The 20,731-nt window shown below is 44.1% G+C and overlaps 1 protein-coding gene across 1 annotated transcript; it reads right to left on the reverse strand.

Annotated features, from left to right (window-relative positions):
* Positions 1-697: 697 nt before the first annotated feature.
* On the reverse strand, positions 698-17,022 carry ubald1a (UBA-like domain containing 1a). The gene is made up of 3 exons (XM_076093320.1): positions 16,747-17,022; positions 16,007-16,066; positions 698-2,965 (listed from the first exon to the last, which is right to left on the reverse strand). Exons 1-3 carry the CDS (start codon positions 16,852-16,854, stop codon positions 2,642-2,644), a joined length of 492 nt encoding a protein of 163 aa, XP_075949435.1. The 5' UTR covers positions 16,855-17,022; the 3' UTR covers positions 698-2,641.
* Between the last annotated feature and the right edge of the window lie 3,709 nt (positions 17,023-20,731).

The following is a 20,731-nucleotide window of genomic DNA, read 5'->3' on the forward strand; positions in this document are numbered from 1 at the left end:
GGACATCGAGAACTATGCAACACCTCCTTTATCACCACCACCACGACACCACTGGCATGTCTGTCTGTCTGTCTGTCTGTCTGTCTGTCTGTGTGTGTCTGTCTGTCTGGTGGGCGTTTATGTATGGTAATTCTGTGCATGTGGACAGCTGGTGTTTGTTTGTGTTTACATCTGAAGAAAACGGGATTTTAGGGAGGCGAAGACTGAGATGGCCGCAGAGCCAAACCCTCTTTCAAAAAGGTTTTCTCTCGCTTCATCTCCTCAATTTTGGCTTTCATCTCTGGCACTTCTTCAAAAAAAACATCAAAACATAAGACCGACTTTTTAGTTCTCCGATACACACACCGACAGAGACTTTGTAGTCTGTAGTCAATATGCCTGGCTGAGGGGTAGCCAAGCGAGAGATTATGATGCAGCCATCTTCCCACTGTCATTAATAAACACACGGCTCTGGTGTCTCTAGGGGACACACACACACACACACACACACACACACACACACACACACACACACACACACACACACACACACACACACACACACACACACACACACACACACACACACACACACACACACACACACACACACACACACACACACACACGATCATTTGTGTAGGCCCCTCCCTTTGAACGATGTCATATTCAATCAACTGCAGAGCCAATATTCCCACACTGCAGTAAACCATGCCGATTAGGTTGACATACAATATTTATTAAGGTTCACAAAAATGATAAGTTAATTATCAGGTAGTCCACAAATATTGTGGGAATGGTCTCATACAGCCATACAAGTGGGGAAACATACATGAGAAACCATTTAGGAACAGGCCCACCCAGAAACACTCTGATATAAGTATGCCGACTTTAACCAAATAAAGTATGAAGCATGGGAAAGGATGAACTCAAACAGTTTAGTCTAAATAATAAAAAGGAAGCTGCTTGTTCATTGTTAATTATATCCATAATTTCCCCATTTCTTTGGAAAAAAAAGGCCCTCAGCTATTCAACATATCTCTTCTTACACGCTCTTCTTGTATCAAATGAAAAAATGATCCAAACAGGAAAAACTAAGAGCGGCAGACCTAGTATTAAAAATATTGCCAAACATCAGGGCCATTCTTAATTGTTGAAAAATAACCCTCTGCAGTACGGTATCAGACAGTATATCTGACAGTAGTCTAAGGTGGGCTTCCCCCAAAGCTGCCCCCCCACACACATTGTTGTTTCTCATATCCAACAAGACACTTTGTCCATTTTTGCCTTTACAGTGAGACACTGCTGATTTGACCGTTTGCATCTATATTAGCGTTGAGAATGAGACTCACATCCCCCCAATACACATGTCTTGACCTCATGTATGTTTTCTACAAAAGAAGTTACATGTTATGAACACATCATGCAAAGTGGCAATTCTGTTTACAAAGATGGAGTAGTCGTGTTTTTGTCTTTTAAATCTGGAGCCGTTTTAGCTGTGTTTGATTCACTCTTTCCAAAAAAAAATAATTTAAAAAATCAACCTGAAGTCCCACCCATTTTCAAAGCCACCTCCCCTCAACCTGTTAACAAAAACAGAATTAGCATTATAAACAATATTATATAAACCATGATTTCTCATTTTTCTTGTGAAAAAAAAAAAAAAGTATATAGTGGACAGTTGTTGTCTGAGTCCAGGTTTAAAACTGTGTCAGGAAAAGCCATCGCTGCTAAGATCAGTGAGCATAAACCAGAGTGGCTGCTGCCTTTAAGAAAAAAACCTTTAAAAACATGTCCTGTGGCAGCAACAGTTGGTTTTTTACAAGAATCCCTGATTGGCTGAAAGAAGTCAGGTGACCACCAGGTGAGGTAAGAAAAGTCCCACCTTTGACGATGGGAATGACAGTATAGAGGTGTTTCCTCTAAACGCTAATGTGTGTATTTGGGTTTGTGTGTGTATATATGTATATATATATGTGTGTGTATATATATATATACACATTTATATGTGTGTGTGTATGCATTTTTGATTACAAACGAATTACCCGCTCACATGCGTACACACTCACACTGTGTGTTGATTTTTGAGTCGATCTCAAACACTACGTTGCAAGTTCCTCTCTCTTCATGCAGAACAGAAAGTTGCAGAAACACAGAACACCAGTGGCGAAAAAACACCGGCTGAAATGATGAAAAAAAAAAAAACCTAAACAGAAACTTAGGTTTGCTGCCTTGAATGTCCTTGAACATCACATAGAATCCTTGGGCGTGACAATTATTATTGTTTTTTTTTTAAAGTTTTTTTTTGTTCAATAATATTTTCTTATCTATGCATTTACTTAGGAAAAGCTAACAAAGATTTCAGTTGCTCTCTTATTACTATGTGTGTGCATATCTTTTGTCTTAATATATATATTTGTATCAACATTTGCATTGGTTTTCTCCTCTTCTTAATTTGTCCACGTTGAGTTTTCTTGGTTTACGTAGTTTCCATCTCTTTCCATATCCATCCGTCTTTAGGGGAAAAAGACCAAAACCCATTTCTACCCATCATCATCTCCCACCCGCCTGGCTTTCATTTCCCCTCCTCCCTCCCTCCCTCCCTCCCTCCCTCCCTCAGGTGGAAAGGGGGGGGGGGGGCTTTTCAGTCCCGTGCTGCCCTTCATCTCTCGGCCTCCATCGCTACGCTAGCCTTTTGCTCGGTGCCTGCGCGCGGGTTCACGCCCATGGGCCAAGCGGGGCAGGGCTGCCTGAGGGGCTGCCCCCGAGTCCAGAGTCCCTGCGGAGGTTGCGGCACATTAGGTACGTTTGGTGAGACCCCCCAGCAGCCAACCTGGGGGGGCGGGGGTGAGGTGGCCATGGAGGCGGCCATGGGACTGCCGCCGCTGCCGCTGTTAAAGCTCTCGGACGCCTTCAGCCTGGAGAACATGGTCAACGCGTCGGGGAAGTTGGGGGGCGTCGCTGGTGTGTTGGCCGGGGTGCACATCTGAGAACGACAAAGGGAAAGAGAATAAGTATTGCATGCTCTAAAAATACATTCTACACACTTTTCATTCATTGGTTCCAGCTTCTCAAATGTGAATACTGGCGAGTTTTCTTGGGCACTTATGATAATAACTTGAAAATATATAGTGAACCAGCTGCTTTCGGCGGTGGGTTATAGTGGGCTTGAAGTATAACAGAGACAAATGCAACTTGTCTTGTAGCTGCACCACATTATGTTTCATTGAGACAATTATCAGTTGAGAAATTGGTATCTTTTTGTCTTCTATAATGGATTTCTTCCAGTAGGACGGTTTCACTGTACAATTGTGAGGCTATAAAGACGCTTGTGCTCTTTTATAACAACAGAATAACACCAAACTCTAATGCTGCTGTAGTGGACAAAAACGATGTTGTTCTGTTGACAATGGCAAGTTATCTTCATGAAAAATGCGCATATGCCACAAACTCTATTCATTCAGCAATGTACATCATGGGGTTCACCATAAAAGGGAGTTTTAAGCAATGTTTAAAAAAAAAAAAGCGGATATCACTTTAAAAGGAAGCAAACTGTTTTGCATAACTGAAGGGGAATTTAGGGGAATCCCAGGTACTCTGCCTCCCCCAGAGGGTCCTTTGTTTACATCCACTTCCTGTTCCAACTGTTATATGGCATCCAATCTGATTTAACAGACCAGATAAACTTGGTCAGACTGAGAATAACAGCGAATCTTGCTTTCTGGACACATACACACACACCAAGTCTCCTTGGCCTTTATACACCTCCTCTGCTCTAACCCAGCATTGTTATTGCTCTGCTGCCAGGACTTCCTTTAGAGTCCTGAGAGCGCGCGCGCACGCACACGCACGCACACACACACACAACACACCCATGTGGCCAAAAACAACACTGAACGTACCAGGTTGCAGTTAATAGACCATGTGAATAACATGTTTGGCTACTCAGAAACATCTAGCCTTTGTCCTCATCCTCACTAAAACCACTTCTCACACACGCTGCTCGGTCGCCTGCTTCCTATATGTCCCAGTCCATTTGTCAGCAGGAAAACAACAACCTCCTGTACTCCATAGGGAAGCAGAGGTGGAGCCATGCTTTAACCAGGAGGCTTGTCATCTAAATATAAATTGCCTGGGCTGAGAGGTTAACAGGGCAGGCTCCTACACGACAAAGTTGCCCTAAATCCCCAGGCCACAACAATGGAAGAAAACAGCGCGGCAACTCCCAGGATTATGTAAGATTAAAAAAAATGTACTTATTCCAGTACAACTGGCAAGACAGAATCATTCATATTACATCAAATTAATTAACCATCTATTGTGCAGTTTGTATGCACAAACCTTCATTTGTTCTACACTGTAACAATGTCCAGATAACATGTTGTACAGATTCAGGTTGAATACAAGATGGTTTGTTTCAGGGCGGTATTTTCTGGAATTGGGAGTCATAGCTTCCATGAATCAACTATGAGGAGCAGCAGCTGCAGTCACACATGAGCACTGGACAAAAAAAATGTTTTTCTTACTGACAACCAGAACTCTGAAGGCTGACCTCTGGAGTCCAAATGCCTCATTTCCATCTCTATTTTGTTTTCCACTGTGGATGGTTGCCCCTCAGTGTAGGCGAGATTCTGAGCTGACGATGGACGATGCCACGTGTAATTTGCCGTGGTATAATTTTCGACGAAACTTCTGCTTCTTTAGTAGAGAACGCAGTGGAAATGTGGCATAATCGACCCTGGATGCTCAGATTGTGACACACAGCCTTAGCACACAGCAGCCTGGAGAAAAACAACAGTGGGACAGGAACACCATTCCTCCCTTGGGGGTTGTAATCGGACCGCTATGCCCCCTAAAAGTGCTGCGCCATGCGATTAGTCCTCTGAACATACAGTACAGTGTGGAGCCAATCTGGTCTGCGTCAGGCCGAGTAAGGGGTTCTCAGAGTGGCACGCTGTTATGAAAGGTGAGTGTGTCCACCGTGCATGCCGACAGGAAGCGCTGGCTCATGTCTCGGAGGCTGTTTCCTGCTGTAAGACAGACACCCGAGAAGGCTGAAGTGACCTCTGTGACTCTTTCGCTTCTTGGCGAGCAGCGGAGGAAGCTGCTGTTTGGGTTTCCTAACCCTGGAGACCAGTTAAGGGTCCGCGTGACTGGCACTCGGGTAGAAACCTATACATGAGGCCACCTGCCTCCGTGCTTACTGTCCAGGAATGGAAAACGCTGACATGTGACCTTTTACGTTGACGTCTGACTTACTCATCTACGAACTACACCGATGAGCAGATATAAATATACACCTGCAGTCTGATAATGATGATCCACATAAGTGGAATATGTATTCTGCCGTTTTTACAAACCAAAGCACGTGACCGGTGTATTGCATTGTAAGTAGAAACTCCACACGGTTTCCTGCACAGATTAAAACCTGGTGCAGCATACTGAGGAAGCCGTATTTTCCGTATTAAGCGGCCTCGTGGCAGATAGAGACCAGTGCCAAATCCAATTGGCTGTTGGACAACTGATGCGCACGTAGGCTGCAACCATGGACTTATAAAGAGAACTGGAAACAGTGTTGGAGGCAAGGCCCCTTTAATATGAAGGTTGCTCAATGGAGCAAAACAAAAATGGACTTCCTGGTATAAGATTAAGATAAAATGACCCAGATCTTCTGGTGATTCTGCTCATCCATAGAGGAGGGAAATAACTGTGGATTCAGCTATTAGTGAATTACTTTCAACTTTTAGGACCTAATGATTCAAGTGTTCTTATTGTGAAGTTAGGTTACTTAAAAAAATACTGATTTACATGTGTATCGTTCCCAATGTGTGTCTATGGAATAGTCTCTTAGTCTCTTTGGGCCCCATGGCATCATGTGACGGACCTGGAAATTGTAATTCCTGGGTTTGGCCACTATGTGTAATCTGCTTCAAAGCCCGGTGCTCTTCCTGAGGGCTTGGCTGCAACAAGAGTTAATATTTAATTTGAGAAAAATCAATTCGTGTGCCCACGCACGCACGCACGCACGCGCACGCGCACACGCACACACACACACACACACACACACACACACACACACACACACACACACACACACGTTACGTGTGTCTACAGAAGGTTTGCAGCTGTGTCACACGATTGCCACCAATACGCGTTGTGAACCATGTGAGGTTCACTAGAAGACACGTGTAGCTCAGTTATGGAACGGGTCACATGATTTGGAAGGAGGCAGGTTGACAAGGAGCAGATTTATTAGGGGTCGATAAAGAAATGGGGATTTTGTTCCATGTGGTGTCTACATGGAATAGATAATAAGTTTCATTTTATGTTCTTACTGGTTTCATAAATATGAATGATGTACAATGACCGAGTTGGCTGTCAAGTTATTAATATATAATTTCAAAGTATACATATTGTGTTGTAACTGATCTGAACTAATCCTATGTAGTTCTTACATGGAAATAAAACTATAAAACTGTGCAGGAAACTACGTCTGACTCCATCATGAACAATCAGCATTGTGCAATATTGGCTAAATATAGAGCGACTGGGCCAGAAAGAAGAACAAAGCAGTAGATGTAACTACTGTTCATTCTGTGGGTGCATGCGAGTTCAGTACTGCTCAGAGACGATGCGAGAGGTCTGGTGAGGTGAACCCGTTTTCAAAGTGAGGGTACTGTGACACAGCTAATCGACGAGTCGTCATCTGAGAGGAGTCGGCTCAAATGGCCGTCTGTAGGAATCGTTAGCTAGTTAACAATCCAGCAGGACGTCTATCTTTTAGTAACAGACAGCGAGAGACGGTTTGTGTTCACAACAGAGCCAACGGAGAGGGATCGCCATGGTGACTGTTGCTATGAGGAAGCAGTACAGATCTCCTGTTGACGGGACGGGGCCGAGGCGGGACGAGCTCTGAGGTCACAGAGTCCACATACCTTAAACACTCCTCCGTTTGTGTACATACGTATGTGTGTGTGTGTGTGTGTTTGTCCACAAACACAGATGAGCTGCTGTTATTTCCAGTCTAACCGACCACATTCCTCAGAAATATCCAGAGTGTGTGTATGTGGCGGACTGAAAAGAGAAGCTTTGAGGGTCCAGTTACGTCCTATGACCCCGACCGACCTCCTCCATGTTTACCTCGGTGCTCCGACACCTCGTTACAAACGTTGATCTCACTTTAACCTCTCAGGATGTTTCTGCCCGGCTGTCACAGGAAGTCCACATTTTACAATAAATAAAAATGTGATCTGCTCGTTTCCATTTACGTCATTGGAGCAAATAACCCGACTTCCTTAGAGACCAAAAATGTAAAATTCAAGTAATACTGAGCAAGCTAGTGTTGGGCATTTATCTAATATTTCACAACATCCAAAAGCCAAATCTGGCCCAAACATGCATCAATACCTAGTTTGTCTATTTGCCTAAATTGATATACTTAAATTTGATTTGACATTGCTGCACACGATTGTTAGTGCTATCCATCACAGTTTAACAACAATACTCATGATGGGAACCAAATCTCTTCCTCTCACCATTCCCTCTCCTGTGAGCATTACTATGAACCTACAACATGTCTGTTTTCTCTCACTCTTTCTCTCACCTCCCACTCAGTCTACCTCTCCCTCCAGTATGTACACACACACACACACACACACACACACACACACACACACACACACACACACACACACACACACACACACACACACACACACACACACACACACACACACACACACACACACACACACACACACACACACACACACACACCGTGGTGAAGCACCTAACTGGCTGTTCAGTACGAAGTACACATGTAGTATCTGGACAAACTGACTGTCAGCAGTACATACTGTTTACCCTCTTCACCATAAATCTGACACCATGCAAGATGACTCTTATCTTACTCCTGAAATAAATAAAGATATGCATGTTGCAACTTGTGGCCTTGTTTATAGCCACTTCTCAAACTTTTTAGAAATCAGAAAATCAGAAAATTATGAAATTTGGATATCTGGAGTTATTCAAAGTAACACATGCTGGCGGTGACTGGTCAGTGTGACCGTCAGAACATGTTTCTTCACTCCAGCGAGTCTGTCGACTTGCAAGAATGGCACATGGTGTACAACTGCAAAAAACAAGACGAGATGTCTGGATTGATGGCCAGGCGTGCACACTCGCAAATCTCTATCTGGTTGTCTGGTGAACAAAAAATGGTTTGAGGAATTCCGTATTTCGCTTGCGGTTTAATAATAGTCTTCTTTAAAAAATGATTTTCCCTATTATTAGAGACGACTTTATAGGATGCCCTGGAGTCACAGCTCCACTCACTCATCTACACAATGACGGGACATGTACCCTCAACTCAGAGCGTTCTACTCAATAACGACGGGTCTCGCTGCTCGTCTTCCGGCATTGTTATTGGAGCCGACCGTGTAACACTGAACCAAGTCAAAGAGGCACTTAATCCAACTGCTCCACTGAAACTGAGACTATTAATTAATGGGCAGCTCCGGGGTGTGAAGCTGTACAATACTGAAAGAGAACAAGACGTCATATCTAAATCAATTATGGTCGAGAAAAAATAAAAAGAGCAGCAAGATATGGACGGCAGACACAGACGGTGACTGCACCTCTTTTAACCGGTGTTAAGTTCTGGGTCCGTGGGAGGGTGCTGAGGTTTCACCGACATCAGGTCCGGGCTAGTCTTGGGTGCGTTCACGTCATGCATGTTTAATAAGCTTTCTGAAATATTCACTCCCTTTTGTTTGGTTTGTTTGGGCAAGTGAGCACAATGCCATTCAAACCTGGCAGCACCGACAACGCCGGTCTCTGTCCAAGTGTGCAACGCGTACAGTATGAAGCAACGTTGTATGGTCAAAGGAGGATGAATGTTGGCCAAGCCAAGACTAACAAGAAGATTGGAGGTTTAAACTTGGCCAACTGATGATATGAAATGCCTCCTCAATGTATCCAATTACTGGCAAAGAGCACAGACGAGTCCGTCGTGTTAAGGTTACTGGAACCGAAATGAGTTGTTTGGACAACATGCTTCCCAAATATGTAACCTCAACAGATGACGGTTTATCAACTCGGTCCAACAAACAACCGACTTGTGAGTCCACGTGACATTCAAGGCCGGACTCACTGGTTATCTGGCATCAATAAGGCACGAACAAAGATGGAACAGAATACACTTTTCCATTTAAGAGTTGCACAATAAACTTACTTTAGATGCGACTACACTCTAATGCTGGTGTTGCAGTACAGTCACTGATGTAATGCGAAGGCCGGACTAGGAAAATGAGGGCTAAATGGAAGGGCACGCCAGATTATTGGCAAAAAACAGGAGCCAGAGGGAAAGGTTGAATAAAGGAGAGAAGGCAGGCTGAATAAACCATTGCTGAATTAACTCGACATGATTGTGCCTGCCTGTTAAATGTTTAAATAGGGAGTGGTTTTTGGCGCTGCAGCCCTGCAGTTGGATCCCAAAGCAACCATGTTCGACACCTATAACAATAATGAATTATTAGATATAAATTATAACTGACCGACTTCAAAATGATCAGTATTTCAGAGATACACCAGGCTGAATTTAGTGATTTTAAGAAGGAGAAAGTCACTAAATAACAGAAATTCATCATTACCAAAAATCCTCTCCAAGCGGTGCATGGTGTCAGTACAAAATGGAGGTTAGTATCACCAAAACAACACAATAACATCATAACTATACCCAGACAGGCAAACTGTCTGTGTTATCTGATGTTATTATCCCATCACACAGCTCATAAACAGGAGGTGACAGTCAGGGTTTTATGGGAGCGGCCGGATGTCAGAACTGGATGTTTCTTTCCTAAACTAAATAAAGGAGATCGACAGGTGCTGCTGAACGTTTCAGGTGACCGTCCCCTCCCTCCCTCGCCCGCGATCCTTCACTCCTTTCGAACTCACCCGGCTTCCAGCAGCTGAGCCCCCGAGGCGGTGTACGTCTATATGAGTTATTTATTATGAACGCACAGGGACTGGATTTGTGCTCACGAGGGACTCAGTTGATCATTAGCCAGGCTGTGCTCTGTTTTCCACGTGCATTATCACGCTGCATGATGTAGGAAAGAGAATGAAAAACAAAAAAAGATACGGAAAGAAAAAGAAAGCGGCACTCGACAGAAGATAGGAGAGCTGGGGCTGAGTGGAGCATGTGCTCTGTTTGACCAACTGCACTGCTCACAACAATGGCTGACAGGCTAACAATAGGCGTTCAGTGGCCCACTCATATCTAGAAAGAGGAGTTTTTGCCTGACGACTGGTAACAGTCTGGCAAGTACAGAAGCCACCAGGCCAAAGGTCATCGTGAGGGAGACCGAAACACGACTACGATGTAAACACTCAGGTTCAGCCTGCCAAGAGATACGTCTCTTAAGGAAGGAGTAGGTAGTAAGATCACCTGAGCCTAGCTGCAGTGCTACAGCTAATCATGAGAAAACAGGCCAGGGAGACACAATGTGACAACACTCCCATAATGCAACAGACAAGGTTCCCGTGTGTGTGTGTGTGTGTGTGTGCACTCAGTGACTGCAAGAATCAGTATGAAACTCAATCCAACTCTAATACTCATAAACACATCTGGTCCTTGCATTCATCCCACTTGGATTCCCATTCCCAGAGTCCCTTGAGCCAAAGTTCCTGTGTGTGTGTGTGTGTGTGTGTGGTTAGGGTTCTGGGAAGCCGTGCAGAGCAACACGCTGTAACATGCAGAGCGCAGGCCAAGCCTCCTCAGATGTGGCTAACTGCTTGGCATGGCTGTACCACACACCGGCACAGACTGGGCTTAGGCGGTATTACGGTACCAGAATATGCCGCCAGAGTCTGGTGCATGTGTTGGTGTAACCGGCAGCTGAGCTCAGAAAGATGGCGTCTGAGTGTTTTGGGTTTTAGTCTTCTTCAAACTACAAAAGCAGTTTAAAGCCACATGGTCTGCCCACACCACCACCACCACCACCACCCGCCCATCATCTCTGTTCAGCACACCGAGGTGTCGGTGCCGTCACTACCCACTGTGTGCGGCGTGACATTAGCAAGTAAGAAGTTATCAGTATATAGTTGTGAGCGTGTGCAATTTAGGCTGTTTGTCTGTGAAAGTAAAATGCTGTAACTCCCGGGGGGCTTGCTTGCCACCTGCTGCGCACCGGCGCACAATCACAGGACAGGAGGATTTGGCTCAGGCTCTTAAGGTGGGCCGGCTCTTATGGTAAGACCAGAGATACGGCCTCATCCCGGGGCGTCATATACCGTATATACCCCGGCGAAATGTCAGGAAGCTATTAAGGTATGAAAAAACAGATGTTGCTTGAGCCTATTACAGAAAACCACACACACACACACACACACACACACACACACACATATCCAGGCACAGATGCATGCACATTCATTAGCATGAACAGAGACATGATTAGATTTGAGCCACACTGCTGCATGCACACCCAGGAGATTTCAGTGCGCAGACCCATACATACTCATGAAATCAGAGTTAAATATAGAAACAACGGAGGAAAAACAAACTGGATTTCATCTCATTCTGCACTTAATGAACTGTATGACTGTATGAAATGTAAGCAAGGGCAGCAGGACAGAGAGCACCTTGTTTCTTTTGTGGCTGAGACACGAAGCAGCACTTTGTTTTTGTACCGTCTACCTAAATTTCCAAAAGCCTATTTCACCTTAAGTACTAGCCAAGCGCCCTTCCTCACTTGTTTTTTTTGTTGATTCCTCCCCGCTATTTCAGACCCAATTTAAGTATCCTTTATATACTTTTGCTAGCCTTTCCTCCATCTCTTGCAGTGTGGTGATAAATGAACGGAGGCTATGACAGAGAAAGGAACGGGAGCAGACAGTCGTCCGTGTTGTCACAGCATGATTTATGAAAGTAATTATACCTCTGCTCTTCTGCATGGGCACACCACACACTTTAAATATCTGTGAGATCTTGAAGTGAGGATTTTGAAAAATCCTTTTTCTTAAAGCCACACCCGGACACCAAAACCCAATGTTTGTAGTTACCAGAAACATCCCCCTCAAACACACACACGCCCTCCTCCTTTCTTCTACTGGGTGTTTATATTGCCAGGAAACAGTGTTTAAAGCCCAATACTATTCTGCTCCGTCACCCAGTGCCCAGTCAGTTACTGAACGTTGCCCTTCATAAAATCCTTGCTTCATTCACCTCGAGCGGGAAGGATAGCAAGGATAGCCAGCCAATCGCCGGTGACGAATAGCAATTACAAGACAATAAAAAAAGCTGATCATTCAAACCCTGGAGCTGTGGTGTTTTTCATGATTCTGTGGGTTGCAGTATGTAGGCCAGGCTGGGTTGTGCCCGGTAGTAGAAGGAAAACGTTATTCAAATGGATGCAGTTAAAGATGACTTACTGATTATATTTAGCTAATGTGTTCATTTAAGTATTAAGAAGGAGAAGGCCAGATCCACAGAAGCTAGTAGTGTAATAGGACTTTGAAAGAAAGTGCTAAGAAAGGGGAAAAAAACAGGAGCAAAGACAAAAACTATACGTTTGTTTTCTTTTTTACATCAATATAAAAGCATATCAGAGTGAGACCACGAGGTAGACGTACTGTTCGAGTGAGAGGAGAATGTGTAGTATTTCTAGAGGAGATTGTTTTCATTACCCTGAGATACTTTAACTCTAGCGGAAATGACAAGCATGCGGAGCAGGCTTTGTGGCTTAGTACGGTCGTTCCCCTGCTTAGTCACATGACGGGGTCACATGTTTCCTGACAGCAGTGGAAATGGTCCAGCGAGGCGACTTCCTCCCGCGTGATCACATGAGGATTCATTCACTTTATCGCGGCTGTACGTGGCCCGAGGGGAGAGATATTAATCACGGAAACACTGATATTGGTGTTGTGGATTGTGTGTTTTTTTTCTTCGACACACAGTGAACAACTCACAGACAGCTGTAACACTGTCCAGACCTGCTCATTCAAAAAACCATGATGACTGAAAACAATACTTCCTTAAGTTGCTCATGTGCATCTCTATCCAAGGAAATCTTTCTCTCGCACACAAGAAACCATTTTAGATAGTTTTGCTTACAAAAGACCAATGGTTTGTCTATTACAGCTGAAACGATTAATTGATTAGTTGTCAGATATTAAATTAACTGCCAACTATTTTGATTATCAATTCATTGGTTTGATATCTGCTCAGATAGTTATTCCTCCACAAAATTATATTTTTCTGTAGCAATTAGTTGTTTGCTGCTATATTAATCCTCTGACGTCGTATATTGCTATTCCTAGAATATGTGTGAAAACACAAAAAAAAGGCAAGTGCACAAGAAAATATGCATAATGTGTGCTAAGAGGGATTAGTATCAAACAGCCAGAAGCCATGCAAAGTGTTCCACGTGTGAGTGAACAACGGCGATATGCTGTCCTGGGGGTTTGACTGCTTTGAGATTCATGCTAAAACAAGATGATGAGGACAGGGCATGATTATAAAATCTTCTAGCAGGAAACTAAACAGAAATAGAGTTAGGAAGGAAGGCAAGAGGAGTGAGAGTGTGTAAACTACAGAAAGAGAGAGGCTGCCGTGTTTTTTTTTAGTCATACCGGCACCCTCTGCTGTGAAAGGGTCCATTTTGGGCCGGTGAGAGCGGTGCGTCCTGTAGGAATGTGTTGCGGTTGCTGTGTTAGTAAAAGCAGGGCGTGTGTGTGTGTGTGTGTGTGTGTGTGTGTGTGTGGGGAGGAGAAAACTGGGAGTAGAAGGGGAGGCGTTGCACAACAACCATAAAGCCAGTTGTATTGAGCTTAGGTGTCTGGGTGTCCATCCCGGAACGTACAGTAGACGTACATTTACAATCTGTTAAACGATACATCATGTGACTGTAGGGCTCTCACTGACATACTTTATACACACACAGATGTTGACAACAACAAACAAGAGCGTTGACTGCGTGTCTGTGCAGAGATTGTAGCTCTTTGACATCGTGTGCCAAGGCACAGGCACTCCCCTGGCTCTGGGATCGCAACTGAAAGGAAATAATAATGACAAGAGCTTTATCTAAATCCTCCGCCCTCCACAGTCTTATACAAGACTTCACCGATGAGTCGGCTCGATATATATACAGGGTACAAACCTCTGACATACGATGCATTCGCAAAGCACATGTAAACAAAACAGACCTGACAAGGCTCACCACTATCCTACTGACAGATCCCCACCAGACATTGTTTAGGGACAACTCTGTTTCTTAAACAACGGTGCCTTTGTATCCAAGTGTATCTCCCATGATGCCACAGTTAGATGGGAAAGTGATTTGGTGCTTCATGCATCGCCGGGGCCTCAAAAACAATAGCATAAACCAGCCCATTGAACAGTATCAATAAACTAAGTGACCTACATGACGTCCTAACCTGCGATGCTGCCAAGAACTGCACATCTACGGGGCTATCTGTCGGGGGCTAGCGGGGGTGGGGCGAGGCTTCTAGCCAAAACAGCAATCTCAAGGATGAGTTCAGTTTTGTGTTGCAACCGCAAAACGTTGACGCACGCGCAACTGAACGGTAACTGAACGGTGTCCGTGTTTACTCTAAAATTGAAGAGACGGATAAAGAACGAGAGCCAGAGCAAAGTGGATTAGATACCAACGGACACTGTGGCCCGATAAGCTGCAGGAAGGTTGGACACGCTGCCCTGCTGTAGGACTGTTGTGACTCACACACATGCACCTAAACACCCACTCTGTGTGTGTGTGTGTGTGTGTGTGTGTGTGCGCACAAAACACAAATTCATGCATGGTAAGTATGCAGACACGCATGCTGGTGTGTGCAAAAAAAAGGGAACGTGAAACGCCAGATTACGCAAGAACACATCTATGACAATATCAGACAAAAACACACGTAGGTGCTCTGCGTTCTGACTTTCATTATCCAGCGTCTGCAGCAATCAAGCTCAGCCCCATTTGGCACACCGAACAGAACGGCTCCTGGCAGATTGTTTACTCTCTGAATTAAAGAGAGACATCTCGTGAGCTAAATAGGAGGACCGAGATGCTGTTATTTACTGATCAGATGATGAAGAAGAAGGGCCGGCTTTCTTTCTTATAATGAAGCCACTGTAACAAAGATCCAGCTCACAAAGAGCCGTTTCCTCTGCTGATATTGCACAACTCTAAGAGGCAACAAATCTACACAAACTCTCACACAACGCAATAATAAGCGAATCCTTCGTCCAAAAAAAATAAAATAAATAAATCCCCACACATCTCTGTCGAGCTCTTCCAGAGGGCAGCTGTTGCTGGATGCTGCCATGCATGCAGCTGCAAACAAAGGCCTGTGTGCTGCCAACGTGTGCTGCTGCTGCTGCTAAAAGCCCAAATACTGCTAGTGTTTCATAACGTTCAACCCCTGCGAGTGTGTACGTGCAGAGTCTCGTGCGGACCCGATCCAGTTTACTCTGCTCTGTTTTCTCCGACCCTTAAAGAATACCAGCGGTGTCCAAATCAGGGGAAGAACAGCCGAATAACCCGAGGCAAAATGCAATTTCACAAGGATCTATTTGTGAGACGCAGCTGTCCTCTTCCTGGAAGGAGACTTTTTTCTGTTTTACCCAGAAACAGAGGGGCCCATCCTTCCTTCCTTTATGCACCTCAGTTGATACAATGACAAATTAGGGATTTAATATATCCACATCTTCCTCTTTCTTTCTTTCTTTCTTGCATACATACTCAAGTGGCTGCTGCTGCTGCTGTTGTTTCATGCCTGTGTGTGTTTATTTCTGGAAGCTCACAACATGGCCGACATGTGCTTTGTTATTGTTAGCACAACATCATCCCCCTTGGCCTATAAGGGCTGTTTATCCTACCCCATCCCACCCAAAAACAACACGGTAGCTCTTAAAGACGTACTAGCTTGAAGTTCGGTTCTTTAACAGTTACATAAAACAGAACAACAGAGAGCATTACAAACGTATGTTATTATCGCCCCCGCTCCTCCACACACTCACCATTTGATGATGATGGCCATATGGAATATTTGTTTCTTGAAAAAAGACACTGAGGGCAGTCTGCAATGAAACACACAAGACAATTAATGACATTATGGTGTTTTTATGTTTCAGATAAATGCATTTAAAATCACAATTAATTCGTCCAAACGTCGCTTATTTCTGTGTTGATATACATTTTTAAATAATACAGAGAGCTCGCGGCGAAGACGTACTACCAGTACGAACTAAATCTATATTGGGTTCACCGCAGACTAAACAATTCCACTCTGTCTGTGGGCTAGTCGATACAACACGACGGTCATCTTTATTGCGTAATAGCACTCGCCGGCCTCGCCTGAACACTGCTGTCATGTGTCGGATTATAGTATTTAATCTAGAGTAAAGTCTAATTGGATGTGCTCGATGTACTGCGGTACTGCGTTACTGTGCCCCCCCCCCCTCTCTGGTTTAGTCCGGATAAAGCTACACACATCTTACTTTAGATACGGCAAAAGTTCTGGTTAGAAAGTGGGCCGACTTCTGGCCACCCTAAGAAAAAGGGGACACATTGCGGAACACTGACGCTTTGTTTTGTGTTGAATTTCAACAGCCTACACAAGTGTCGCGAGGCAGACAGAGAAGCTCCAGTAGAAACTAATGGTCGGTCAGACATAAACATTAGCCGTGTGGCTAACGTTAGCCCGCAGACTTTGACGTTAAAGGCATATTATCTTATATTTTTCTTTCTTTTTTTTTACCTCAAACTGCCAATGTGCCGCTTGCAAAAGCTGCTTCGCTTGGTCTGCCGCACAACCCGCCGTCAGGACGAACTGGTTAATCATGACTTGATGTTTGAGTTCATCCATTTTTCGACGAAGCCTGTGTCCTACTCGCGGCGGCTGGCTTTACAAACAGACTTTCGACCGTTTTCCTCTCTTTCTTCACTCGAGTTGTATTCCGTCTCTCTGCCTCAGTCCTCCAGCCGGTCGAGAAAACACAAATATTTACTGTAGGAGCGGTAGTGGAAGGAGCGTTGCGTGATTGACAGCACCGCGCGGCCAATCAGATGAGAGCACCGCCGGTGGGATTTGTATGCTGTAAACGGAGGGGGTCTCGTGTCGGCGTGTGTTTTAACTGGCTGCTGCGGGTTTGTTTTGAACTTAAAAGATACGGTAAACGAAAAGAGTTGATCGCGGCAAGCACATTTAAAATTGTGGAACATATGTGGCGTTGAAATCACCGCAGGGGAGGGAAATCCCCTCCTTCTCGAGTAATCTCAGAGAGGGTTTGTTTTGGACTACAACTCCCGTGAGCACCCGCTTTGTTTGTAAAGCTCCGAGAAGGCTGACTTTTGTGAGTGACGGCCGCTCTAGTCCAATTCCCAGGCGCGCTGTGTCACTATCTTGCCAAATATGGTAAACAAATCCACCATCGCCAATTACATCGCTCAGAGATAAATTAGGGGACAGCCGACAGTCGTGTCTGCTCTGCGCCCTTCTCATACCGCTTCGCTGTGTGTGTTTGTGTGTGTGTGCGTGTGTGTGTGCGTGTGTTTGTGTGTGTGTGTGTGTGTGTGTGTGCACGCGCGCGTGTGTCCCATCAGGCCGCATCTTATCTGCACACATCAGTCCGGCATGCGGCGGCGTTACAACATATTTTGCATCCCCATTCTCCTTTGTTGTAGCGCCAGAGTGAGGCTTAGCATCCTCTCCGCTTTATATGAGCTCAAATGATCATATATAATAATGTATCTTTAAAAAAATAAATCAGGGCCAGTTATTCATTTTAATGAGAGTCTGATAAAAAAAAAAAAAAGAGCAGAATGCTGTTATTTGTGGTCACTAAAACAAAGTAAGATGAATGAACAATACAATACAATAGAGTTACACTGAAATTATGTACTTTTTCAAATACACCCTCTCGGCTTATTATATTGGACAATACTATTACAGGCCAAACAATAAATCCCCTGCTCTTCCATTCAAGCGTACTCGTGTGGATCAGTGAAGGACTTATCTGGGCTTCTAGAGCAGCAGTTTTAGTGCAGGCTGTGGGTAAAATGAGTCCTCTGATGTCAACACACACCGCTCAGGATTGTGGGAAACTCAAAACTGTAAACATTCTTTTTTTTTTATTACAATGACATGGTTGTAGCAGCTATGGTTTGGTGTGGAGGAACATATTTGAAATAGCGACATCTGCTGGTGATAGGAGGCACCTGGAAAAACAGCATTTACCGTAACACAGAGAAGTTGGGGTCATTGACATCCACTGTGATAAATGGATTTACAGACTTGTTTCCCAGTTATACTGTTGTGTGACGGGCTGACTGTAGCTAACAATAAATAGTTTTATGTTACCTTGGTGTCATTTATGGGCACTTGCCATAACATATCTTAAAACACACTGGGAGAGCCTTAAAACCTATACACTCATTACACTGGTGTTCATTTGTGAAGATTATTTATTATCATAAACCACAGAGCTATTTTCCCAATCTCTAGTATTTTTAAGTATCTTGTGTTCATCAGTTGATCCTCCACAATTCTCATAAAATGTATTGTGAGTTGTTGCCAAAGGAATTAAATAAAAGGACTTTGTCATATATTTGTTGTTGTCTTTTCTTAATTAAAACCCCTCCACAGGTTAACAGTGCTATGAACAAGAAATACATAGCCTATACTGGTGTAACAATCCTCTTTAGCGGCCCTCTGCCAACCTATTAGAGGAACTGTAGCCATACTGTATGTGTGCTTAGTTGCAGCTGAAGGACAGCAGGGAGCCTGGCAACAATAAGAACAGCTGTTCAAACATTTGCCTGTCTCACCAGCAAGCCCCTTTGTCAAGAACCTGAACAAACCATGGAGACATTTAAAAAATCAAACCTTCTTGAAGGGTTGCAACAGCTGGCACGAAGTATCCAGGTCCTTCAAGTGCTTCAGCGTTGATTTTTTGCCACTCATCCATCCTCAGTGCCCGACACTGAATGCCAGCCCTCGTCGGCCTCCGCACTCCAAATCTTTAAACTCGGCAGATGTGTTGAGAAAATCTGTTTGAGGGAGGACGAGAGTCTTTCTTCGTCTATATCAGTTGTTAAGTGGCCACGATTGTCTCAGTATGCAATCTTTGACTTACATGTTGGCTATGGCAGCTTTGTGATTCCCACATGTGTACACAGCAGGGACTGTTGAATGCCCCATGATCAGGTCAATATAAGGTCTTTAAATCCACATCTTTTCAATCAGAGGCCTGGTGAAAATGACTTCTCAACTGTGTTTGGTAACTGTGTTTTGGATGTAATTGGAGGAGGGTACAGCACAAAGCTATAACAAGGAACATTTGTTCATCCAAAATGGTTAATTGCCTCCCTTTCTCAGCCAATACGAAGAGCAAACACATGAGGAACATGGTGGAACGGTTTGATTTGACATATGCGGTGAAACTACAATTGCCCACAGTGAATGCAGGCCACTGCACGGTGCATGTCTTATGTGAATTTATGTCTGACTTGCTTGTGTGCACTCTTATTTGAAAGAGTCAATGCTTTTTATGTAGGAATTCTTTCTCAACCTCAAGGCCTCCATTACATTGGTTATGCCAGTAAATCAGTGCCTTCATTGGTGGTTTGGAACGCTGGTGAAGCTGCAACACAGTAATAATCCACTGGGTGGCAGTGCGTCCTCATAATTCATATTGCCTCCGCCATTCTCTTACACACACACAGCATTAATGATGGCCTACAATCTGTTTTACCTGAAGCTGTGTAGAACGTGACACCAACAGTTGGTGTACATCAACAATGGATGCATTTTTATTGTGTATGACAAACCCCTTTACTCCTAATTTTTGTTTGAAAAATAAATAATCTCAAATGTAATTATGTTGCTGACAACGCCCACTGATAGGGTCGCAGAAATATTTGACAGGCTCGATTAAATATTTTCAGAAGATCACTGTGTGGAAAAAGACATCGGAGGATCAATGGGGCTTTTAAAACACATTGGGGAAGCAGTTGTTCTCGATGAAAGGCTCGGCTCACTAGTTTAATTCATGAGGAATAATGGATATAGTGAGTATTCTTGTGTGATAGCCTGTATGACATGCCTGATGTATTACTACACCTTAGACACAAACTCTGCTTAACGTGAGACACCCCCCTTTCTTCTTCGATTTTTGCACAATTGAATGTGCTTTAATAAGTCTGAAAAACTGCTCTGATGTTTTACATTTTGCAAAACATCACTGATCTGACGTTGCATATACTGCGACCAAAACATTGTATCATAAGCCATTTAACTTTCTTAAAGTTATACATACCAAATCACTTATGACTAAAACATCTGGATTGATAGCTGCAGGGCAAATTAATAGGAAGATTGCCATTCAATTGCGCACAACTGGTGTTCAATCAACAATTGCCCTTTTCACGTTTGCAAAGAAGCAATAATTAGCCACAGTGTAAAGGCATTGTAAATGCACGAGTATCAGTTAAAGTGGGCTGTTTTCCTTGCAGGTAAAAAAGAGCCAAGCGGGACCTGTGGCGCGTCTTTTTCAGCGCCGGGGGGAGGGGGGCGTAACGCGCGCCTCAGAGGTCACATTTCAGCCCGGGATAAAGACAAAGATAAAAAAGGCAACGAAACTGACTGTTCTTACTGCAGCGAACCAGCACTCATTCGACATTAATTTGAGTCCCCCCCCCCCTTGTATGTGTGTGTGTGTGTGTGTGTGTGTGTGTGTGTGTGT

The sequence above is a fragment of the Anarhichas minor genome, unplaced genomic scaffold (assembly GCF_050575085.1).
Source record: "Anarhichas minor isolate MPS153535 unplaced genomic scaffold, ASM5057508v1 ptg000017l, whole genome shotgun sequence".
NCBI classification, from domain to species: Eukaryota; Metazoa; Chordata; class Actinopteri; order Perciformes; family Anarhichadidae; genus Anarhichas; species Anarhichas minor.

Excerpts from the sequence above, each read along its gene's own strand:
- ubald1a (XM_076093320.1), bottom strand. The coding sequence starts at position 16,854 with ATGGATGAACTCAAACATCAAGTCATGATTAACCAGTTCGTCCTGACG. Across the intron at positions 16,067-16,746 it reads CGGCACATTGGCAGTTTGAG|ACTGCCCTCAGTGTCTTTTT; the intron begins GTAAAAAAAAAG and ends GTTTCATTGCAG. Across the intron at positions 2,966-16,006 it reads ATGGCCATCATCATCAAATG|ATGTGCACCCCGGCCAACAC; the intron begins GTGAGTGTGTGG and ends TGTCGTTCTCAG.